Source organism: Doryrhamphus excisus, linkage group LG2 (assembly GCF_037039965.1).
Source record: "Doryrhamphus excisus strain RoL-2023G ecotype Guam linkage group LG2, RoL_Dexc_Guam_v1.1, whole genome shotgun sequence".
Taxonomy (NCBI): domain Eukaryota; kingdom Metazoa; phylum Chordata; class Actinopteri; order Syngnathiformes; family Syngnathidae; genus Doryrhamphus; species Doryrhamphus excisus.
Genome location: NC_136358.1, coordinates 21,580,222 through 21,602,603, shown reverse-complemented (window position 1 = coordinate 21,602,603; position 22,382 = coordinate 21,580,222). Strand labels below are relative to the sequence as shown.

The 22,382-nt window shown below is 41.4% G+C and overlaps 1 protein-coding gene and 1 long non-coding RNA gene across 14 annotated transcripts; one reads left to right on the top strand and one right to left on the bottom strand.

Annotated features, from left to right (window-relative positions):
* On the top strand, positions 1-21,834 carry frem1a (Fras1 related extracellular matrix 1a). Of its 13 annotated transcripts, none has more exons than XM_078788497.1 (37): positions 10-42; positions 1,987-2,324; positions 3,708-3,802; positions 3,891-4,195; positions 4,903-5,081; positions 6,490-6,816; positions 6,896-7,004; positions 7,816-7,947; positions 8,774-9,118; positions 9,425-9,567; positions 11,271-11,467; positions 11,543-11,633; positions 11,931-12,098; positions 12,173-12,381; positions 12,465-12,558; positions 12,781-13,033; positions 13,348-13,521; positions 13,662-13,847; positions 13,924-13,953; positions 14,029-14,120; positions 14,191-14,371; positions 14,919-15,063; positions 15,126-15,267; positions 15,402-15,597; positions 15,667-15,931; positions 16,163-16,577; positions 16,637-16,832; positions 16,897-17,041; positions 17,120-17,249; positions 18,060-18,132; positions 18,434-18,583; positions 18,661-18,833; positions 18,894-19,013; positions 19,723-19,854; positions 20,756-20,871; positions 21,436-21,521; positions 21,594-21,834. In XM_078788497.1, exons 2-37 carry the CDS (start codon positions 2,046-2,048, stop codon positions 21,785-21,787), a joined length of 6,267 nt encoding a protein of 2,088 aa, XP_078644623.1. In that variant the 5' UTR covers positions 10-42; positions 1,987-2,045; the 3' UTR covers positions 21,788-21,834. The 13 variants fall into 13 exon arrangements, 11 of the variants coding, with proteins under 11 accessions (XP_057934073.2, XP_078644623.1, XP_078644617.1 ...); XM_078788491.1 differs by adding an exon at positions 14,390-14,444 and having other exon boundaries at positions 13,924-14,120; positions 14,191-14,307; XM_078788490.1 differs by having other exon boundaries at positions 13,924-14,120.
* On the bottom strand, positions 7,403-8,663 carry LOC144894904 (uncharacterized). Its single transcript, XR_013625446.1, has 3 exons — positions 8,595-8,663; positions 8,435-8,513; positions 7,403-7,922 (listed from the first exon to the last, which is right to left on the bottom strand). It is a non-coding gene; the product is annotated as an uncharacterized LOC144894904 (long non-coding RNA).
* Positions 21,835-22,382: the final 548 nt, after the last annotated feature.

The window sequence follows — 22,382 nt, the reverse complement described above, 5'->3', positions numbered from 1 at the left end:
AGGATACATGGATAATATAGGAGAAGAGGAAGCTGCATACAGGTAAGGACATGTTTGCCTGTGCATCTGCTTGATGTTTTTTACTTTTAGCTTTACTCGTGTTTGAATCAGTAAAAGATAAGATAACCATAGTATTCAATGTGATATCAAAATCTGATATTGTTGAATTGATACTGTAAAAAGTAACAATATGATTCATCATGATATCGATATTTGCTGTTGCTATAATGATACTATATAGTAAAAGGTACTGTTGTGTCAAAAATAAGGAAGTAATCATAATACTTGATGTTGGTGTGTCGATGCTGTATTGTAAAAGATGATGGTACAATTAATCATGATATCAATATTTCATATATTGGTACTGTATTGTACAAAATCTTTTCTTTGTATACTGACACTATAGTGCAAAAAGTAATGATACAGTTGCTTGTGATATCATTATGTTATATCAACATTTACAATCTTCCCTCACCACATCGCAGTTCGAAATCCACGGCTTCACTCTATGACAGTTTTTCAGAAATATATCAAATAAATAATCCTTGCTGTTTCTGGGTTGACTACAGCCCATTAGTAAAAAATATGCATGTTTAAGCAAAATGTACTTATTTTTGTTCAAAATGAAGCATTTCCAGGCATAAAAATGACTAAATTAACTAAATTAAGACATTCAGAAAACGTAGTGAAAGACACATTGTGGTATGTAGGATTATACAATGGTCACCAATTGTCAGTCATGTTGCATCAGCCACAGGAAAGAAGTCTCGGAATTACAAAAAACACAAAAAACAAAGAATTCTCCCAATGCTTACATGTGTGGGTCTATATTCAAGAATAGAATGCCTTTTATTGTCACAATACACATGTAGGGGTCTTACCCATCCATCCATTTTCTATGCCGCTGCTTATCCACAAGGCTCACGGGGTATGCTGGAGCTTATCCAAGCTAATTTCGGGCGAGAGGCAGGGTACATCCGTCATTCCATGCCTAGAGCATTTTAATAATGTGAAAAAACATATTTTGAAGGCCATAAACGGCTTTTCTAGCTCTAACTATGACAATATTCCCTTTGTAATAAGCAATCCTTACGGATGTTCACTTATCACGGTTGGGCTGGGAACCAGTTAACCGTGATATATGTAAAAAAGGGTTCGTTGGTATTGATATTGTAGCTCAAAAGATTAATATCAACATTGGATATATTGGTACTGTACTGTGTTGTCCAAGATACTGATACGATTCATTGCGATATGAATATTTGATGGTGTCTCGATGCGCCTTTTTTAATCATAATATTGCAATGTTGTCATATGCCATATGCTTTTCTGTACAATACTTCACAACATTTTTCTGAGTATTTTCCTTTTTTTTAATCTGGGAAAAAGTCAAAACATTTTCTCATCATACTGCAGCATAAAAAAATCTCATTGTCATCATAGTGATTGATATGGTGTATTTGATGTGAGTATTTCACGGGTTCCTTATGTATTTTTGTGTGTGTGCATCTCTTTCTTATAGTGATGTATCACTGTTGTTAGTGTGCCCTGTTACGCATTCTGTTGCAGTGTCCAAATGATAGCGATTGCAGTGTAACTGCTGGTTGTTGTGCAGCGCTGTCTGTCATTATTACCATGACAAGGAGTTTGCTGCGGAAAAAGAATACCTCAAGGTGCCTGTCAGAACAAAGCAACTTTGTATTTTAGCATGATACTTAACATTCCTGCACTGCTGCTATGTAATTAGCACTCATCGCCAGTGGTTAGCGTTTGGATGTGTGGTACACAGTAGACATCAGCACAATTAGGACCCCCTTCAAGGCTGAACTGAGTTGGAATTTATGCTTTTGTTACCTGTCATACTACAGGAGTGATATTCTATATCAACATTAAATAGGGGTTTTGCGATAAATCATATTGTTATCTGGATTTCTTTTTTTCCAAAATATTGTGTACAACTTTTTCTAAAACACTTTTTTCCTACAGTTCCTGACTCCGCTCACGTGGCACAGAGGTAAAAAGATGCTGATTGAGCTCAGCTGGCCATGATGGCAACTACTGATGACTCGGCAATAATGTTGTCAAAGAATGCCAAACCCCTCCTTCCCTTCGTCTTTGTTCTTCTTCTTTTGGGAATAACTTGTTCTTGCTCCAATGGTTCGCTTGTAAAAGTCAATAAAGGTTTAAAGGTGAGGCGGGGTCAGTCCGTCTACCTCCAGGAAGGTGACCTGCAGTTCTCGATCCCGCTTCACAAGGATGCGTGCAAGGTGGAAGTGGTTTTAAACGAGGCCATCACTCAACGAGTGGGCAGATTCCTGCCTCAGGTAAACCGCTGCTGATTGGTTAATGCATGTCATTAGTAGAAATGACACCTTTGACTTTCTCTCCTAATATTACAACTACTGACATTTCAAGGTTTTCCTCAAAATACTCCCATGACTTTCTATTACTATTGTGTTGGAGCATTTTCATTTTTTAAAAATCTATTAAGGTCATGACAGTTTCTCAAAAAACAAAAATTCTAGTCGTACGATTTTATTATTCTAATGTTGTCCTTGTAATAATACAACATTTTTAGTAATTCATTATTTTTTAAAGCTGTTACTAAAGGTTGTTTCACAAAAAATGTTTTGTCATTATATCACAATTTTATTATTGTAATCTTAGAACGTTTTGTACATAATATAGTTGCCCCTTGCTCTATCATGGTTAAAAAAAATCATAATTAATGTCAATCTGTGAAAAATGTACAAATTCCTTTAAAACGCCAGTTCACTTCGCCGATCAGCTCCGCCCCCTCTGCAGCATTCAGAACAACCATGTCTGCTGTACAAAAGGCTCCTTGTTATACGTACCATGTTCTGTTCTCAGTTTATTTAGGCTGACATGTGTGCGGGCGTAGCTCGGAAGTACTACGCTGGTCGGGTACCTGAACGCGCCACGGTAGCTGCTAGCTAGTAACAGTTTAGCCCCGGGTGTTGATGTGTCCACACGGATTTCGCGGTGGATGTTAAGTATAGCTGTGTGCGTCTATTAACGTGAATAACGTTTATTATCACTTATTTAATGTTAGACACCGCCGATCTATATCCCTATTGTGTAGTGTTTTGTGCCGTTATGTCCAGCCACCTGGCTGGTCGCTAAAGTTAGCCTCGTTAGCATCGCTACTGTGTTGCGGTTCAGTTATGAACACATTGCTAACTAGTATGTTTTCACCCTATGTGGACAATGGCTCTCACTGTGGTTTGCTGGAAATGGTTTTAAAACTTTTCCACTTGAACTCAGGTGTGATAAACTATTGTTATGTTTTAATTGGGGGTCAATAACTTTTTCCACACAGAGCCATGTTGTTTTGGATTTTTTTTAATAAATCAAAAGTTCGATTAAAAAATTGCATTTTGTGTTCAGTTGTTTGTCATTCACAGGATCTTAAACATTTAAGTGTGACAAACATGCAACAATTAAACATCAAGGAAGGGCCAAACACTTTTTCACACCACTGTAAATAAACCACTATAAAACAGGAGAAGTAGAATAGAAATGTTAATAGAAAGTTAATAGAAATGATGTGAGTTTTTGAACCAAAAGCGTGTCTCATCGACATGAATGGGCTAAGTTTTCTTCCACCCTTTTGAGCAAGATTCTGACTTTTGGTGCCTTTTTCTGGTACAATGATGACTTGGTTAGTAACATCTTATTTTCTCCAGGTATTCGACTGCCAGTATCGAGATAATGAGGTCAAGTACGTCCATAACGGCTGTCCGTTGTTAACAGAGGACACAGTCAAACTTCGGCTGTACAGGTACATCACTTTGATTTTGACCTAAAACTCAAGACAAGATCCCTTTGTCTTTTTCCTTTAGAATTAGCTGTGTGTTTTGTCCAATCAGGTTTACCAACAATGACACACATATGGAGGTGTTTTCTCTCCATGTTGACATCGTGGAACCTGAATGTAGCATCATCCAGCTCGGGCCAAAAATTTTAGAAGTTTCTGCTTATGGAATATCGGATGATGTCGATGGCAAAGTGGTGTCTTTCCACTATGAGAGGAGAGCGAGCTTAGACTGCAGTGTCCATATTAATACACAGGACACTCATCTGCCGGCTCATGGACAACTTATTAGCGAAACACAGAATGTTGCAAAGCAAAAAGACAATCCGAGGAGCCACAGCCAAGTAAATCTGCAAACCGGTAATAGTACTGCATCAACTTTTTTTTGTACTATTATTATTTCATTTGACTTTCTTATTTTTGTGTTAATATTGTAACTTTTTTGTGTAACAATACAGATTTTGTTTTTTCATGATACAACGTTTTGTCCCAAAATGTGTTCAGCTCAGAATAAAGTTTGTCTGTGCCGCCGTCTGTCGTCATTACAGGGGAGTAGCCAGCGTTAATTATGGTAAAACATTTAATGAAGTTAATGAAATAAATTAATTAACATGTTATTTTTGACAGCCCTAATCATTATGCTTTCATTTTTTACCATTATCATTTTTTGTATACAACATTAGTCACATAACATAACATTTCTTTCACTGTTTTTGGTAAGATGATGACTTTTTTGCTCTCCAAAAAATGTGACAATATCACATGTCATCACTTGTAATATTACAATTTCATTGTCACGACATGATGTTATTTTTGAATTTTTGGAAAGATTAAGATTTTGGCTTTTACTATGATAGTTTTTCTTAAGACATTGCAACCTTATCTCACCACAATACAACTCTATTGTCATAATTACGTGACACTTTTTGCTAACACCTTTCTCATAATATAGTACATAACTTTATTCTCTGACTTTATTGTTGTAATGGTAACATTCTGTTCTTGTATTATTATGTTACATAAACATTTTCTCAGGACTAACTTGTCATTGTTATTTTACTCCCCAGAACATTTAAAGAGCGGGTTAGGCGGGAATATGAAGACCATAGAGTTCCTCAAAATTCCCTGTGATGACTTCCTGGTGATGGGACTGAAATATCGCCACATGACTCCTCCGTCTCCTGATGTAGATTACATCACCATCAGGCTTGACCTCAAGGACACGAGAAGCAGCAGTGTATATAAGGCAAAGTTGTGACTTTTGTGTTAATAAGACTTTGTGAAAGAAACATGTCAGAAATGTATGAGGATAGAGTTGATATAGTTGATAGAGTTTACAACATAAAAAGGCAACGCATTATGGAAAAAATCTCAAAGTAGAAGAAAAATGTTCAAATATGAAGATCACATTTTTTTAAAGACAAGTCACATTTTTATGATAAAAATCTAGTAAAGTTACAAGAAAAGGTTGTAGTGATGCAATGGTGAAATAACACCATCAAAAAGATGTTATGAGAATAAAGTCACAATCAGAAGGTGTCATCTGAAGCAAATAAACTTAAGACAAAAAGTTGCAGGAAAAAGTGATGTAAATGTGTGATCCTGAAGCTAAAATCACCCCCAAAGAAAAGGCTGGCAGCAAAAACTAATACTAATAACACAAGGTGCTGCCGGAATCCCAAGCAGCAAATGGTAACCTCAGCATGAAACAAGAGCCAACGCACAGAAAGCACATTGTGCCACGGGACGGGGCCGGGCAGAGCGGAGGGTGGAGTTCGAGGTATAATCTGACAATGGGCGAATGCTTCAGTCGTGCTTTAGATAAGCTGGCGGAAATTGGCCACAGGTGTGCTGGTGACTCCGCCCCTGCCGGCCAGCGGTGTGCTGCAACAAAAGGCAGATATGCGGCACCAAAACAATACCACAGGACATGACTTGAACAGTGTTTACCAAAGTGGAAATGTACAGCGTAAATGGTAGGGACCGGGGGTCCTGACCCAGAAATACTAAAAATGGTCACTGCAAGACACAGGTATGAATATAAAGAAATTCATGAGAACAAGACTTTTTTTTTTGGAACACCTTATTTTTGTAGACTCTTTTTATTTATTAAAAATCACTTGTGATATTTAATCCCCAAGAAAGGTAACTTTGGTTGTATATCATGAGTGACTTTATTCTCATATGATTGATATATTTCTTACAGTTATGATTTTATTATTATGACATTACACCAGTGGTGGGCAAACTACGGCCCGGGGCCACATGCGGCCCACCAAGTGTTTGAATCCGGCCCACCAGTTGCTTTTTCAGTATTTCAACTTTTAACATACAAACTGGCAACATGTCTTATTTAGTCATTTTTTTTTAAAATGTAAAATTTAGTGACATAGTTTGATGTTTAAAGTGCACCTGAAAAAAGCGACATGAGAACATACAGCTACAATTAGACAAATCATTCAAGGAAAATGTGTGTGTGTGTTAAATACATGTTCTGGCCCCCTGTACAATTTTGTTAACTCAATGCGGCCCACGAGTCAAAATATTTGCCCACCCCTGCATTACACCATCCTAGTTTTTTTTACAGCTTAAAATAATGTACATATGTTAATATATAAATAAAAACACAACATTGTTTTATTTTCCCCCTGAAGTCTGAACAGATCTGGATTCCCATTTGGATAAAAGGAGCTTTAGCTAACCAGCCTCCCGGAGCAGCGTTCATGCCCACCTTCGTCCTGGAGGTGGACCAGTTTGTCTTCACCCCGCTAACCACAACAACGTTGGATGCCGACGATGATGAAACACCGAAGGAGCTCTTGATTTTTAACGTCACCGAGCTTTCGCCAACAAACGGCTTTATCGCTCACCTGTCGGATCACACTCGTCCCATCTACTCATTCACGTGGTTGGATCTGAGTGACATGCTGATTGGATACCAGCCCCCGAACTCCTCACATAGCCAGCGTAGGAACTACGAGGTCTTCCACAAAAACATCAAGTACATTTTAAAAAATGGGCGGATCAACAAATTTTAACTTTCTGAATTTTTCCATACAGATGAAAATCGAGGTTCACGATTTTTTCTTTGAGAAGAGCCCACCGATGACAGTTCACATCTCCGTGCGGACAGCCGACACCAATGCGCCCAGAGTTTCTTGGAACATGGGTATTGGAAGCCATTGTTGAACTGCAATTTATTGCCGGGACCAGTAAAAAAAATATTTTCAAGAAAAAAAATAGAAGAAAAAAATGTTGGTTAATATTTTTAATTTTCCACTGTCTTCTTAGTTCAAAGTAGAGCTTCAAAATGCAAAAAGCGATAACAACGTTCCTACTGCAGCATATTGAGAGGGGTGTAATGTTGACCATAGCCATACAGGCAGAGTGTTTTGATGCAGCCACTGCAGTGTACCTAATGTTGTGACCAGTCACTGCGGCAGTCATTGTCTGTGTATTGCCAACTGAAAATGAACAAAATTCTTATATTGTAAGTAGCACGCCTGTTTTATTATGAGTGGATTAAGAAAAAAATACATTTCAAGGAAAATAGCGCTCATGAACCTTAATGTTATGCAAATCCTTAAGGTTTACTGGTTATAAACACTTCACTGTCACTGTGCTCCCCCCCTTTTACTTTTGTTGTTGATTCTGGTCTTCCAGCCAAAGAATAGCAACCTTTCCATCTCAATAATGAGACCACTCCACTGCTTAGTTATTACTGTCGCTTTCATAGAAGCAGATCCTTTAACATGCTCAAGGATACGGCCTTTATCCCTAATGATGGTTGCGAGAGTCAAACGGCTGAGAGAAAAAGTGTGGCCAATATTGGGGGCTGTTTCTTCTCTCTTGGCTTTTCATTTTTTCTGGTGCATGACCACCAGCCTGCCTTCTGCTTGAGAGACATCATGAAGTGTAAGAAGATAGAAAAGATCCTTCCTTACATTTACACAGTCTGTAATGTACCATATCTCTCGCAGGTCTCAGCCTGTTGGAGGGTCAGTCTCTCCCGATAACGTGGGAGCAGCTGCAGATTGTGGACAATGACAACATAGACACCGTTCGTATTGCCGTGGTGGACGGTCTTCTGCATGGAAAGCTGACTGTTGGAGGTATTCACACTCAAATTCATGTCACGTTTAGGCTTGGTTGGGACCCCACGGTGCAGACATAGGAGTGTCGTGCAGGTAAAAAGTGTTTAATACAACGTTGCAGTAACTCACAATAGGAGGGGCTTCCTTCCCAAGTGGCAAAAAAATGAAAAATAGATAACGTAGTAGATAGCATCAACACCTATAAGCCAGGGGTGTCAAACTCCTGCCACGGAGGTCCGAGACACGACAGGTTTTCTTTCCAGCCGGTCACTAAAGCAGGTGATTTTAATGATTATCCCTCCTTTGGTTTGAGGGAAGGAGCTGTCAATTAAATAACCTGCTGGAGAAACTGGTTGGAAAGAAAAGCTGTAATGTCTCAGCCCTCCATGGCATGGGTTTGACACCCCTGCTGCAAGCAGACATTCATCCAAAGCCAACAAAACATTCACAATGAACCAGCAAATGAGACAAACCACACACTCTCCTGAAGAAGCCAACTACTTACAAATCACCACCAGCTGTGACGTTCAGCTTCAATAGAAATCAAGTAAAGGTGGCTGCAAATAGTACAAAAAAGGAAGTGCCTGCAAAATAAAACAGGAACTAAGGAGAACCAGCACGAAAGAGTTCAACACGTCATGCAGAGCGTGGCAATTCATACATACGGAGTTTGCAGTTAACCTAACCGGTGCTTGTTGAATATATCATGACAAATACGAGGAAAAGTAAAATGTAAAATGTGACAAAAAGCTATTTCACAGGCACAGGGTACCCAGAAACCTTTCACACTATGAGCTTAATGTTCCTATAGCTGGAGTAACAAAACCTTCTCTTCTATCTCTAGGCATAAAGGGCTTCATGTTTACCATCAGTGACATTAAAGCTGGCTTTGTTTGCTATCACCACGACGACAGTGACTCCACCAGCGATTTCATCGTGTTCCGCATCACCGATGGACGTCACAACACTCGCTCCAAGTTCCCTGTTAAGATCCTCCCGAAGGACGACAGTCCCCCGTTCCTCGTGGCCAACGTCCTGCTGGAGGTGTTGGAGGGTCAGACCACCCTGCTAAAAGGCTCCTCTCTTCAAGCATCCGATATGGATTCCAGTGATGGCCACATTATTTTTAATGTAACCACTCCCCCACGGGCAGGAGAGATTGTGAAGATTCCGGGACCGGGGCTTATAGGTCAGACAAAAACTAGGCAAAAACAAAAAATACACAATGTAACAATATTGCAAAAAAATAGCTTTTTCACTCACTACTACTTTCTTTACAATATTTTCAAATAATTGTACTTTTGCTTTCTGAAGAGGATAACATTTTTGACATTATGCAAAACAACGTCATGTTTTACTAGCATAGATGACCGTTTGAGAGGTTTGAAAATAAAGTAGTAATCTTACGATAATTAAAAAAGGTTTTAGAAAACCATTACATAATATTCTCACATATTCAAATTATACATGTTTTCTTTTTGTTTGTATCATCCAGGTTACCCTGTCAGCAAATTTCTCCAGAGGGACCTGTCCCAGTCTACGATTTACTACCACCACACAGAAAAGGAGATGTTACACGACTCGTTTGAAGTGGTTCTGTCAGATTTGCACGATCCCCCAAACCTGTCAGAAACGCAGGTATGTACTATAATGGTGTGAAATGATTGGCTGTAATAAAGAAAAATGAGACAGACAGGCAAGAAACATGCAGAAACATCTTATATGTAATATGTTTGTGTAGATTCTCAGTCAGCCAGGTCATGGTAATCTGCAAAGGTTGAAGTAAGAAGGAGGCAATTTAATCCCTCATTTGTTGAATTATGTTCAACCCTCAATTCAAAAGGCTTCTTCAATTCAGAAATTAGACAGCATGAAGTCTATTTTTTTTGGTTTTTGGTTTTGGTTTTTACCCTACATGGCTGATGAACAACCATTCTGCATAACAATCCTCCCCCTTCTTACTTTTTAATGTTTTAGCCTTGTCCTGCATTGGCATAAGGCTTACTGGTATGCAGCGTTGATTCTGGTCTTCCAGCCGAAGAACAGCAACCTTTCCATCTCAATAATGAGACCACGCCACTGCTTAGTTATTACTGTCGCTTTCATAGAAGCGGTCAGACTGTTTTAGACACTGGCGCCATTAAAAACCAGGCAGCCTAAAACCTCATATGAGCCCTGGTTTGGAAGACACAACTCGGGCTGTCAGACGGGGGTGCCGCAGAGCTGAGCGCAAATGGAAGAGGGACAAATTGCAGGCGTCTTTTCAAATGTTAAGGGACTGCTGGCGACGGTATGTGGGTCCCACAGGGCTCAGTCCTTGGCCCTCTCCTCTTTTCACTTTTCTTGCTCCCACTTTGCTCCATTATTAAGAAAGATGGCGTTTCTTTCCATTGTTATGCAGATGATAGTCACATTTATGTGCCTCTTAAGAAAAATGATGCAGACTCAATGACGTCAAGGCCTGGATGGCTTTAACATTTTAATTTTAATGACAGTAAAACTGAGGTGATGTTTTTTGGTGGAACCTCTGGGAGCCCCCTCGCCAGATTTTGGTTTCCCTAACCCAGTACATGAAACCGTCCATTACTAACCTGGGGGTAAGGAAGGATGGACCCTCGTCTTAAACTTGACAGCCAGATCAGTTCTGTCGTTAGTTCCGGTTTCTACCACCTGAGACAGCTGGCAAAAATAAAAACCTATTCTCTCCTGGCAGCATTACTGCAATGCCTTATATGTGGGGGTCGGTGCGTTGGCCATCTCTCGCCTCCAGTTGGTCTTTTAACTGGCACATTACCCCGATCTTATCTTCACTCCACTGGCTGCCTATATGTTTTAGGGTTCATTTCAAAATTCTTTTAGTTGCTTTGAAATCCCTCAACGGTCTTGCGCCACCTTACCACTCTAAGCTTCTACATTTTCAGAGTTTGGTCTCTCAGGTCAGCTGATCAGCTGCTCTTGAGAGGGAGCCTAAAACAAAGCGGAAGCTCAGGGGGGGATCGTATGTTTGCTGTTGCAGCCCCAAAACTTTGGAATAATCTGCCTCAGCATATCAGACAGGCCTCCTCTCTGGAGAATAATACTAGAATAAAGTTCAACTAAACTCACTGCTTTGCTTCCTCTGCCTTTGTTTTTGTAGATCGTATATATTTAAGCAGGTGCCTTATAATGCCGTGCGCCATTTCTATGGGTTAAGTACAGAAATACACCCCATATTTGAGACTGTGCCTTATAATCAAAGGCGCCTATGGTGCAGAAAATACGGTACTGAAATCGTGTTTAATTTTGTTGTATTGCATTTTTTCACAAAATATCTTTTTTTGTTACTAATTGTTTTCGCGCAGATTGTCATGCTAGACATTGAGAGCATACCTCACCAACCACCTAAAGAGGTTCCCGATGCCAGGCGGTGTCTCGTAGTCAAAGAGACGGACGTGGTTCTTTTGACACAGCGGCACCTTCACTTCGTAGACATGGGGTCACCTGATGGTGATGTCACATACACCGTTACGACGCCACCTTTCTATGTTGATGGCCAAAGGTTAGTAGTCAGAGTACACTCCTGTATATACGAATAACAATATATAAAAATACAATATATGTTTTTGTTGAGCAGCAGTGTTGATGCGGGGAGGTTGTTTCTCGTGGACAGCATACCCAAATTCGCCAAAGATGCCAACGCACCAGTGCTGAAGCTCTTCACGCAGGTCATTTATTTTGACGAGTTTGATGTCCCAACTGCAGATGTTTCTTCAAATATAATGCAAGTCTCCCTCCTTTCGGCTAACCATAGGCTCTTGCGTCCCTGTCTGCTCTGAAGTTGCTGGCAAGTTGTTAGCATCTGCAATGCTAGATGTTAGCCACAATAAGCGCTGTATACTTTTCAGGGTCAAAAAACAATGTAATTGCTTAATTTGCTCCTGTAATGTTCTATTGGAAGAGCAAAAATAATCAAAAGATGCTTTTAAAACTGCCAATTGTTTCTTCCTGTTTCTTGTATTCAGCATGCCATCAACTTCATGAAAGTAGCCTACATGTCTCCCATCAGTGATATCGGTCCCTTTCCTCGCCACGTCCAGTTTGTTCTCTCGGTAACCAACCAACACAGCAAAAAACTGGATGGGATCTGCTTTAACGTCACGCTGATACCAGTGGACAATCAATTTCCTCAGGTACAGGTGTTGTAACACGCCTCCAAAAACTGGTTGTGATTCCTGGAGTCATGTTTGAAAATGTCTGAGTTCAGGTCATCACCAACTCTCTAGTAGTAGATGAAGGTGGAAGTAGCCTGCTAGGCCCGGAACACCTCATACTGTCGGATGTGGACTCTGTTAAGAATTCCTTGCGGTTGGAGCTACTGAGGGAGCCGAAGCACGGAACACTGCAGCTGAATGGCTTGCCTCTAAAACCGGGACAAGATTTTAGACTGCTTGAGCTGACTAGCCGTATAGTTAGGTCTGTATTTGGTCCACCTGGGTCCTGCCAAGTTAGCATGGTGGACAAGTTGGCCTGAGATAATAATAATGTTTACTTTTCAGGTACCACCACGATAATTCAGAAACTACAGAGGACAACATTGACTTTGCAGTCACTGATGGGACCAATAACATAAGTTTTAGTCTTCAAGTAAATGTAAGTATTGTAACATGCAAAGTATGTGACCTATAAAAACCCAACCTGATGTGACAGAGTGTGCACCGGTACACCACATTTTGGAGACATAACAAAAAAGGCCAATAAAGATTTATTTACACCGTTATTGATTTAAAAACATAGGAATATGAGATTCTTATACTCCCCTGTTCACATGGAACTTCTGCATTTGACACAATCTTTGGCTGTTTTCTTTTTTAGGTAATGCCCATCAATGATGAGGTACCTGTTTTGGTTCCTGGCTTGAAACCGGTGCTCAACTGCGACGAAGGCCACACAGCTGTCATTACAGCTGAATACATCTGTGCTACAGACACAGACAGCGACAACAACAGCCTTGCCTTCCTGATTGCCCGGCAGCCCTTTCAGGGGTTGGTGCTGAGAAACGGTGTTGTCGTAGATGACTTTGTTCAGGCCGATATCATCAAGGGTTTTATTAGCTACAAACACACAGGTGAGCAGCTTTTCTTGCATCTGTTTTCCTGTTTTCCCCACTATAAAATCCAGCTGATGCGCTCAAAACGATCCCTGAAGGACACCCTGACCTCCAGGGACATCAGGGAATCCTCAATTACTGTCCCTCAGTCTTGGCTCCAGGGGTGCAGACTTCAGTGTTGCACATTCTGGTCACACAACATCTTGTAGTCCAGAACGGTCTTGGGAAATCCGTGCTTAATCTTTTTGCATATCGGACCAACCAAGGGCATACAAACAGAGCAAACAATTCAGTGACAGAGGCCTACACTAAGCGTGTTTGTGTTTTTTTAGGCCAGGAAATCGGACTCACTCCTCACCATGACACTATCACCTTTGTGATTTCTGATGAAGAAACGGAAAAATCGGCTGCATGCTGTGGTGAAAGAGCGGAAATGGCACTTCCTGTGTATGACCTCCATGTCACAATTTTTCCAGTCAACAGCCAGCCACCCTTGCTCAAAACAGGTTTGTACTCGACCAGATTGGCCCCTTCGAGCAGTCTCAGTCTCAGTCGCTTCGTGATCACCAGGGTTCATACAATAGCACTCAGTCACTTTCAAACAAACTGTCGTTTCATTTGACATGGTTTGTGCTTGTTTTTATAGGAGACCTGTTTGTGGTAGACGAAGGTGGGACCGCTCAAATAACAACGAGTCATTTGAAGGTGTCTGACGAAGACACCGTATTGGATAAGCTGGTGTTAACTTTGATGACACCGCCTCAGTTTGGCTACCTTGAGAATGTCCGGCCGAGGCCTGGTTATGAGAAAAGCAACATGGGCGTAAGCATAGGTACTACAAGTATTGCAAATTAATTAGCTCCTAAAATCAACCAAAATCAAACAAATGTCCTGGCTTTTTTTCCTAGATTCATTTTCTTACAGTGACGTCATTGACGGTAAAGTGAACTACGTGCAGTCCTGGCACCAGAAGACAGAGCCGAAAACTGACCAGTTCGTCCTCTGTGCATCAGACGGACAATTCAGTTCAGGTCGTTTCGCATTCAGCATTGTGGTCAAACCAACAAATGACGAAATTCCAGAGTTTGTGGCTCAAAATATCACGGTAAGTCACCTCGTTTCTCACACACCTTTTGATCCTACGCACCAAGCTGGCCATGCTCGATTATGTTTAGGTACGAGAAGGAGGCATGAAGCATCTGGACTTGTCTGTGTTCCACGTGGAAGATATGGATGTCCCCGAGAATGTTCTTCTCTTTCGTGTTGTTAAACATCCGTGGCATGGCCGTATTGTGAGGCCCTCCGGTGGTTTTGAATCTGATGTAGTTGACTTCACGATGACGGATCTGACAAATGGTATGTGTGTGCTTCCAGGATACGAAATACAAGAAGCTAGCGGTAGGTAGTGAGACAACATCCTACTTTTTGGGTAGCTGCCATCCTTCCTGGTTCTTTCCTGTGCAGTTTTTACCAGGAGACACGCAACCCAACAGCAATACATTTTTCTGATCAAAATGGGGAGGAGCAGTGTCAGGGTTTTAAAAATTGACCTTAAGCCCGATGTCCAGGGTGTGGAGGGCCTGTGGTCACAGCCTTGTACCCTGCAGCACTAAAATTGTGGGTCATTGATGGTGTTGGGATGGATACATATATATTTGTGGATACTGACCTCTACATGCTAACCAGAGGTACCCTGACTGCTATTTGCAACCAGGATGAGATCCTGAGACATATTTGTATATTATACGTATGCTGCTGCCGTGGGTTACTTCTCCAGGCTAGCACGCCCAGACCTGAATCCAAACAAGCCTCCATAGGTCAATAAAAAACAAATCTACAGTAGGCTATTTGTAAACTAAACTCGGGGTACTCTTGATATGTGATTTTTGTTTTTGTCTTGCAGGTAAATCACTGATGTATGCACATGATGACTCAGAAAGCCAAGATGACAGCTTTACTGTCGAGTTAACTGACGGGCGATACCAAATCCAAAGACGGGTTATGGTTAAAGTGTTGCCAGTCAACGACGAAAAACCTCATTTAACACGGTTAGAGTCTTACAACACTAATCTTTAAGATGATACTTCAAACCTAATCGATTCTCCTTTAGAAACATCGAATTGGAGGTGGAACCAGGACAGGCCAGACTCATAACCAGTGTAACACTCTTTGCACAGGACCATGACACCCCGTCTTCACAGGTCCTGTACGAATTGACAAATGTTCCTACGCAAGGAGTACTAGAGATTAGGGTTGGTATTGGAACTTTGCCATAAAGAACATTTCTCTGTATTTGAGCAGATAATAATAAGTATCATAAGTATCATATAAGTATAATATAATAATATAATATAAGTATAATAAGGATGACTCTTTTCTTACTCAGCATGATGGGGACTGGGTTAAGCTGAGAGCTGGAGGAAACTTTACCCAGGAAATGGTGGACATGAACCATCTGCGCTACGTGCACCAAGACCTGTTTGGTAACACGATGCTGGACTTCTTTGTTTTCTACTTGCACGACGGAAGGAATCAATCTCCCTTACAGCGGTTCAACATATCCATCCTGCACGTGGAAAAAGGTTTTTCAATTTATTGTAAAACATCCTGTTCCTTTGTTGGCATTTGAATGTGATGTTTATTTATTCTAGGAAATATCGCCATGTTGGTCAGACCGGTGAAGGTCAGCCGCGGGGATCGCGTGGTTCTCACTCCAGACGCACTATTTGCCACAGATGGTACGGACAAGTCAGAGGAGCTCGTGTTCATTGTTACTGCTCCGCCTGCTCATGGATATTTGGAGAACGTCAAGCGTCCCGGAGTGGCCATCTCCACCTTCAGCCAGATGGATGTAGCGGCAAATTTGGTGGCTTACGTGCACGACAAGAGTTCAAGCTCTCCAAAAGAAACCATACAGTGAGTCTAGGTCTAGACTGGGTCTCTAGAGATGGGGTCCTCTGGCCCCCGTGCTCCCTACTTAGACTGTAGGGGATGACTTGACTGGGGATGTTTGGTAGATCGGGTCCTCGGGATCATCCCTGGTTGGGTGGGTTCTCATCTGACAGATACATTATCCATCGGTAGTTCTAAAAGAGAGGGGCTTAGATATGAAAAATGGGATTTTGCTTTTTGCGTCTGTTTTTCCAGGTTTGTCACGAGCAACAAAGCAACAAGCCGAAAGGGAATCTTAGAGGTTGTAGTGACAACAGCGGATTGTATCCCACCGTCATTATCTAACCAGGGCCTCATCATTCCCCGTGGATTCTCCATGATCTTGAGTCCCGACTGCCTTTCCATGTCTAGCACCGGCACCTCGCCTGGCAGCCTGACCTTCCGAGTCCTGCATCCTCCTCAGCACGGTATCCTGGTTTTGCATGACACACTGCTGACTGCCGGTTCCAATTTCACCCAGCGAGATGTAGAGGAGTTGGAGGTGATGTACAAACACGACGGTGAGGCGTCCGAGCTCGACCTGTTTGAGTTCATCGCCACGGATGATGCTAACTGTGGCGTCATGCTGGACGGGCAATTAAAAACGGAACCTTTGGCGTTCACCATTCAGGTAAACATTTTGAATGTTATTCAGAAATTTCAAGTGAAGCATCATGTATTTCATTTCAGATCAAGCCAGTAGATACATCACATCCACAAGTTGTGACATTGCTTCCTCTTTGGAAGGCAGAGCTTTTAGCGGATGGACGATATGGGATCTTTTTGTCATCCCACAAGCTAAAAGCTAAAGCCGGCAAAGAAGAGCAAATAATATTCTCCATCATTCGGCAGCCATATTTTGGCTACCTGGAAAATATGACAACAGGTAAGGGAGTGGTTCTGATTCTGATTGCAGTAGCAGCCCAGATTGCAACTTTTATTTCTCGTAGGTGGTTTTGCTCGACGACGCATCTCTCAAACGGAACTGAACATGAGAACGGTGGTCTATATCATCAATCCAAACATGGAGTCTTTGACAGACACCTTGGAGTTCAGGGTGTCTGATCCTCAAGGAAACGCAGGCCCTTCTCACATGTGAGACAAAACAAACAAAAAAAACATAAATATTAATAATTCTGATTTTGTTTAAACAGAGTTTTTTTTTGTTTATAGATTACAACTAAGCTGGTCCAGCGTAGCGCTGTTGCAATCTGAATACATCGTGTGCGAGGATGACAAAATAGTCTCAGTCGAGATCATTCGGAAAGGTTATATAGCGGAATCATCGTATATCAGCATCCAGGTGAGTACATATAGCATAGTTTATTACTTAGAAATGTGAAATATCAAGGAAATGCTTTTACTGTATATATAAAATAAAATGAACTTTAATGTGTATAATGTGAATATGAAGTCAGCTTCTCCATAAAGTGCTGCAAGATCATCACAGACTGGGGAAACTTCACACTGGACTTTAGGCAGCTTCCATCCTGAGCCTTTTCAGTCTTCCTCCAGACCATAGGACCTTGATTTTGACATACATTTACATACAAAACCTTGGTTAGACTTTAAAAAAATATATATATATATATATTAGTAAACTGAGTACTTTGAGTACTGTCAGAATATTCTAATATTACGACACATGGCTTTGGACGTTTTCTTGAGCTGTATATGCCATAAAAATGTAAATCAAGACAAAAAAGGTTTTGAATTGGTCACAGCATGCACAATTTGTTTGTTTCTTTTGGCTTTTTCCTGACGGAGTCGCCACAGCGGCTTTTTTTGGATACTACATGCACAATGAACCTGGAAGATTTCAAAATTTGAATGATATTACAAAAGAAAATACACAATATTCCATTTTTTGACATGGCTCTGTATAATGTTAATGTAACTATTTCAATGTAGTTAAATTCATGACTTGATTATTTACTTAGGTATATAGGTACCAACCTGTCACTAGTGCTGTAAAAGTGAAGGGAACAGGGGGGCGTTTACCACCAACATGACCATTTTGGTGGGTGGGGTGGTGTTAAATGATTTTAGATCATCAAAAAAGTTGGAGATGTTGTCATGCTACCATTCATTTTCATTTTTTTCTTCGCAACAGGTGAAGGAGGTGACTGCAATGGTTGGAAAAGATTTTCTCTTAAGTGCCTCTTCTCTAGTCCAGTTTGATCCAGGTAAGGTAGGCTAGGCCCTGGAATTGGGGGTGGGGGTGGTGGGTGGCAGATGACAGGTGTGTTTACTGTTTGTCACGTTTAGGTTGGCGAAGGCATAAAATAAAGATAGCTTGGCACCATGAGATGCCAGGAATAAAATAAGCACTAGAATGAAAGTCCAGAGACAGACTGACAGCCTTGGTCTCAGTTTGTCTTTTGGTGGGTAGGCCCTCCTGGCATGATTTTCCTGGGACGGTTGGGGGGTCACAGTGATGTCTTGATTTTTTAGTAAACACTGACTTTTCTTTTGTGTCTCATGAAGGAGTCTCAACGAAGACATGGAAAATCAAACTCCTTCAGGATCAGCTTGAAGAAACAGATGAAATATTTGAAGTTCTTTTGGTTCACCCAGAAGGCACCGTTATTGGCACCATCCAGAAAGCCCAAGTTACCATTAATGACTCGGGGAGAGGTACAAAAACAATTATTTTTAAGTATTGGATGCATATTCTGATGCTTTTATTTACTACAAAACCTGGGAAACCACAGGGCGTTGTGAAAAAAACCAGGATGGTGTCGGTGGAAAAGTCATTTCGGGTCTTAGATCAGGGTCTCAATATTCATCACTTGGTGCAGAATCAGTCATCGGTACCCGTGAAGGTGCCATCTCAAGACCTGAATTGGACATTTTCCAAAGGAACATCGTATTCGAAAACAAATCCGTAAGTACTGTAAGCAAGTATTCGGTTTATTCAAATTGTAAACCCTGCTCTTATTTTTAGAATAGTAAAATACAAGTGGACGATGCCTCGCTGACAAAGAAGGGTACGAAAGACCGTGTTGTCAGCAGACCTCAAAAAACACGCACCAACGCTGGGAAAAGTGGCCTTGTTAGTGGACACGTGAGTGAAAGCAGCCAAATTGTATAAGAAATTGCATGGGTACATCATGAAAAGTCCAGACTAAGACTTTTAAGAGTCAAAGCAGGAAACCAAGATTTTGAGAATTTGAGATCAAGTCGTGATTTCAGTAGCAAGCTCAGAGGCTCATTTATAAAATTTGCTTATGCACAAAACTTATGCACTAAGGCCCCCGTCCAAATATTTGAGAAGCACTGTTGTAAAGTAGCAATACTTTAAAATGAGTACAGTTGTTTTGGCTACTCCACCCATATCTGAGTAAATAATTCATGTATCATCTCTTCTATACAATTTGGGGGGCGGGGAATCTACTAAAGTGGAGTCATTGTGACAAACGCTGAGTCGTTTTAAACTTCCCGATTGCACCTTGTATGTGAATGAGGCACCGCTGAGGTCCTTTGTGGCTGCCGCTTGCGGAGTCGATCTGGAGCATGAAGAGTGAATAAATAGTGAGCATTTTCTTTAAACACGAATATGGATATTGACGAAATGTACTCGTTTTATACTCACCTCTGGACAAAATGAATTATCCCTAACGTTTATGAGTGTCCAGCTCATCCCTAATATGGTGTTACATCAGACCCCCTGTCATCCCCCCGGAGCATTGCCAGATGTTGTAGGGAGTGCATACAGGCTCGTGGAGACCAAGCTACACACCACTGAGCTGTTGGGTTTTCATATTTTCTTCTAGGCTACAAGTGAAAACTTCCTAACCAAGCCTTGTTTGCCAAAACTGATGGGAGTCCTGTATTTAAACCAGACAACCAAACAGATCTTACAGTGCAATGGTGTAACCTGGACGTCTTGGGCACCGACAGACCAGGTAATTCACAAAATGGTTACACTTAACTCACCTAACACAAGGGGTGTCACAAGGTCACATTTCCTGTTTTAAAGAAAAGCTGGCAGCCAGAAGCCAATCAGACTGCAAACAATGGCATCACTATTGGGAATGATAATACAAGTCATATAGTGGTATATAACTGGCATATATGAGTGGCAGGGCACGAGGCAGGATTGGAACAGCTCACTTTAAACCTTGCGATCCTAGCTGGTCTTGGATAGCCCCCGCATCACTGGGCGGCAGCTAAACAAACGTGCGAATGCAAGCCAAGGCAAAATCTTAGCAAAATGTGGGATACTAAAAGACAAACACTTGTTATTGTAGTTTTCTTAAAAGTAAAATATAGTCTCATGTCACAACCCCAATATTGTCTCGTGACACTCCTACTACACACATACCTGTAGAATAAAAAAATCAGTGAGAGTGGTATTGGGCTAGAATCATGCAGTAGACCCTCACTGATGCAACAAGGTGCTACCTCCTGGAACAGCGACTGTACAGCACGTCCTCAGTCCAGCAAGATGAATCATCTTCCAGAAAACTAAAAGCAAGGGAACTTGAAAAGGTCAGGAGCCAGCAGGAAGGAGCCATCACAGAGCCACCCTCTGGAGGCTCTGATCCAAAAGGACCAGCAAAGGGCACAGGGATGGCACCGCAAGACATCCAGTCCTAAGATCACCACATCCACTTATGATGATGATACTTTGCTTGGTCTTTACAATAAATCCAAAGTGTGACACAAGACCTGATCTTAACCCCTGACCCATCAAAAGCGATCTCAAGATCAAATACTTGGTAGACATTACTTAAAATTTCACGTTAAATATAAGATATGTACTGCAAAATGTCAATAGAGTCTGTCCATCTGTCCCCAAAACAGAACAGAAAAACTCATTTATGTGCTCGGGGTTGGACCTTCCACAACGGTCACTGCTATGTCCTTGACAGAAAGAATAAAACCTCGTGGAGCACAGCTAAACGCAACTGTAAAGAGAGGTAAGTAGCCAAAAATGTATCAAAATCTGCTTGTCTAGTCCAGGGGTCAGCAACCTACGGCTCCAGAGCCGCATGTGGCTCTTCAGCCTCTTTGTTGTGGCTCCCTTTGCAATGCTCAAATATTTGTTTTAACACCCAAATGAGGAAAATATGCATCTTTTGAACAAAATCCGACTTTCTGTGAGGCCGTATACTAGCAAGAGTACTTGATCAACTCCACTTTTTCTCTACTGTGATATCCCAAAATTCCCTCAATCAAAATCTTGGGAGACTAGCAAATTGCTCTGGATGTGAGCATGTTGCTACACATTTCTTAAGGCGTGCATGGGGAGAACATGCAAACTCCACACAGAGATAGCCGAGGGTGGGATTGAACTCGGGTGTCCTTGCTGTGAGGTCTGCGCGCTACCCACTCGACCGCTATGCAGCCCCTATATTCTGCTGTTAAATTATGTTTCGCGGCTCCATTCTATTTTTCTTCAGTGAGCGAGGGGGTAAAATGGCTCTTTTGATAGTAAAGGTTGCCGACCCCTGGTCTAGTCAATATCATCTGAACATTTCCAGGTATAAAGGCACCCTTGTGAGTGTTTTATCAGAACGCGACATGGAATGGTTGTGGGCCTTCGGTGGACGGAGACCATTTTGGATAGGTGCGCTGCAAGAAAATGATACCAAAAGTCCAGAAGTATTGGGAGAGTGATGTTTTTTTCCACTTTTGTCAGGACTTAGCAGAGACGGCAAAGGATTGTGGGAGTGGCTAGACGGCACAACTCTTAAATACACAAACTGGATGACGAGGGCACCCCGTGTAAGAAGTGGTAAAAAGTGTGTCCTGGTGTGGAGACAGGCTAAATGGCAAATACGGGACCGCAAGAGCAAAAGTCGTCACAACTATATATGTTCTGTTAAGATTTGACTCCCACGGCATCTATGAAGACCCTGCATAAAGTGACCTGCCGACCATTTTTGGCTCCCAACTTCCGCTTACATAAAAATTGCTGTGGTTAGCTGTATTTCGACCCAAATTTTACCCAAACGGTAATGTGGAGGCTGAAAAATGACAAGCTTGAATCACTTATGTTTGGTTCCTGGCACAAATAACACATTGCTATAACTAGCTAACTGACCTCAGGTCCCCCCAGGTGTAGCATTAACCCAGCATGCAAAGACATGGTGGAAAGTTGGTCTTTAATTCCCAAAAAATAAGCTCACACAGAGCAGCAGGACACACAAAAAGCCAAAGTCGCAAATAACAATGAAGGCTAGGAGGTACAGCAAAGGCAAACATACAGTAGGACTCATCATCAGAATCATATCATTCACTCACCATTGAATGATATGAAAATATGTGATCAAGATTGTGCCATTCTGACTATATGGGGTACCCACACCTGCGACTGAGAATATACTTTTACATAGAAAGGCTATTTATAACAAAAACAAATTTGATACAAATTCAGACTCATTTGTGTTATAAATAATTGAAAATAAAGAACGTGTCTTTAACATAA

Excerpts from the sequence above, each read along its gene's own strand:
- frem1a (XM_078788490.1), top strand. The coding sequence starts at position 2,046 with ATGATGGCAACTACTGATGACTCGGCAATAATGTTGTCAAAGAATGCC. Across the intron at positions 14,372-14,918 it reads GATGACGGATCTGACAAATG|GTAAATCACTGATGTATGCA; the intron begins GTATGTGTGTGC and ends TTTGTCTTGCAG. Across the intron at positions 15,598-15,666 it reads CATCCTGCACGTGGAAAAAG|GAAATATCGCCATGTTGGTC; the intron begins GTTTTTCAATTT and ends TATTTATTCTAG.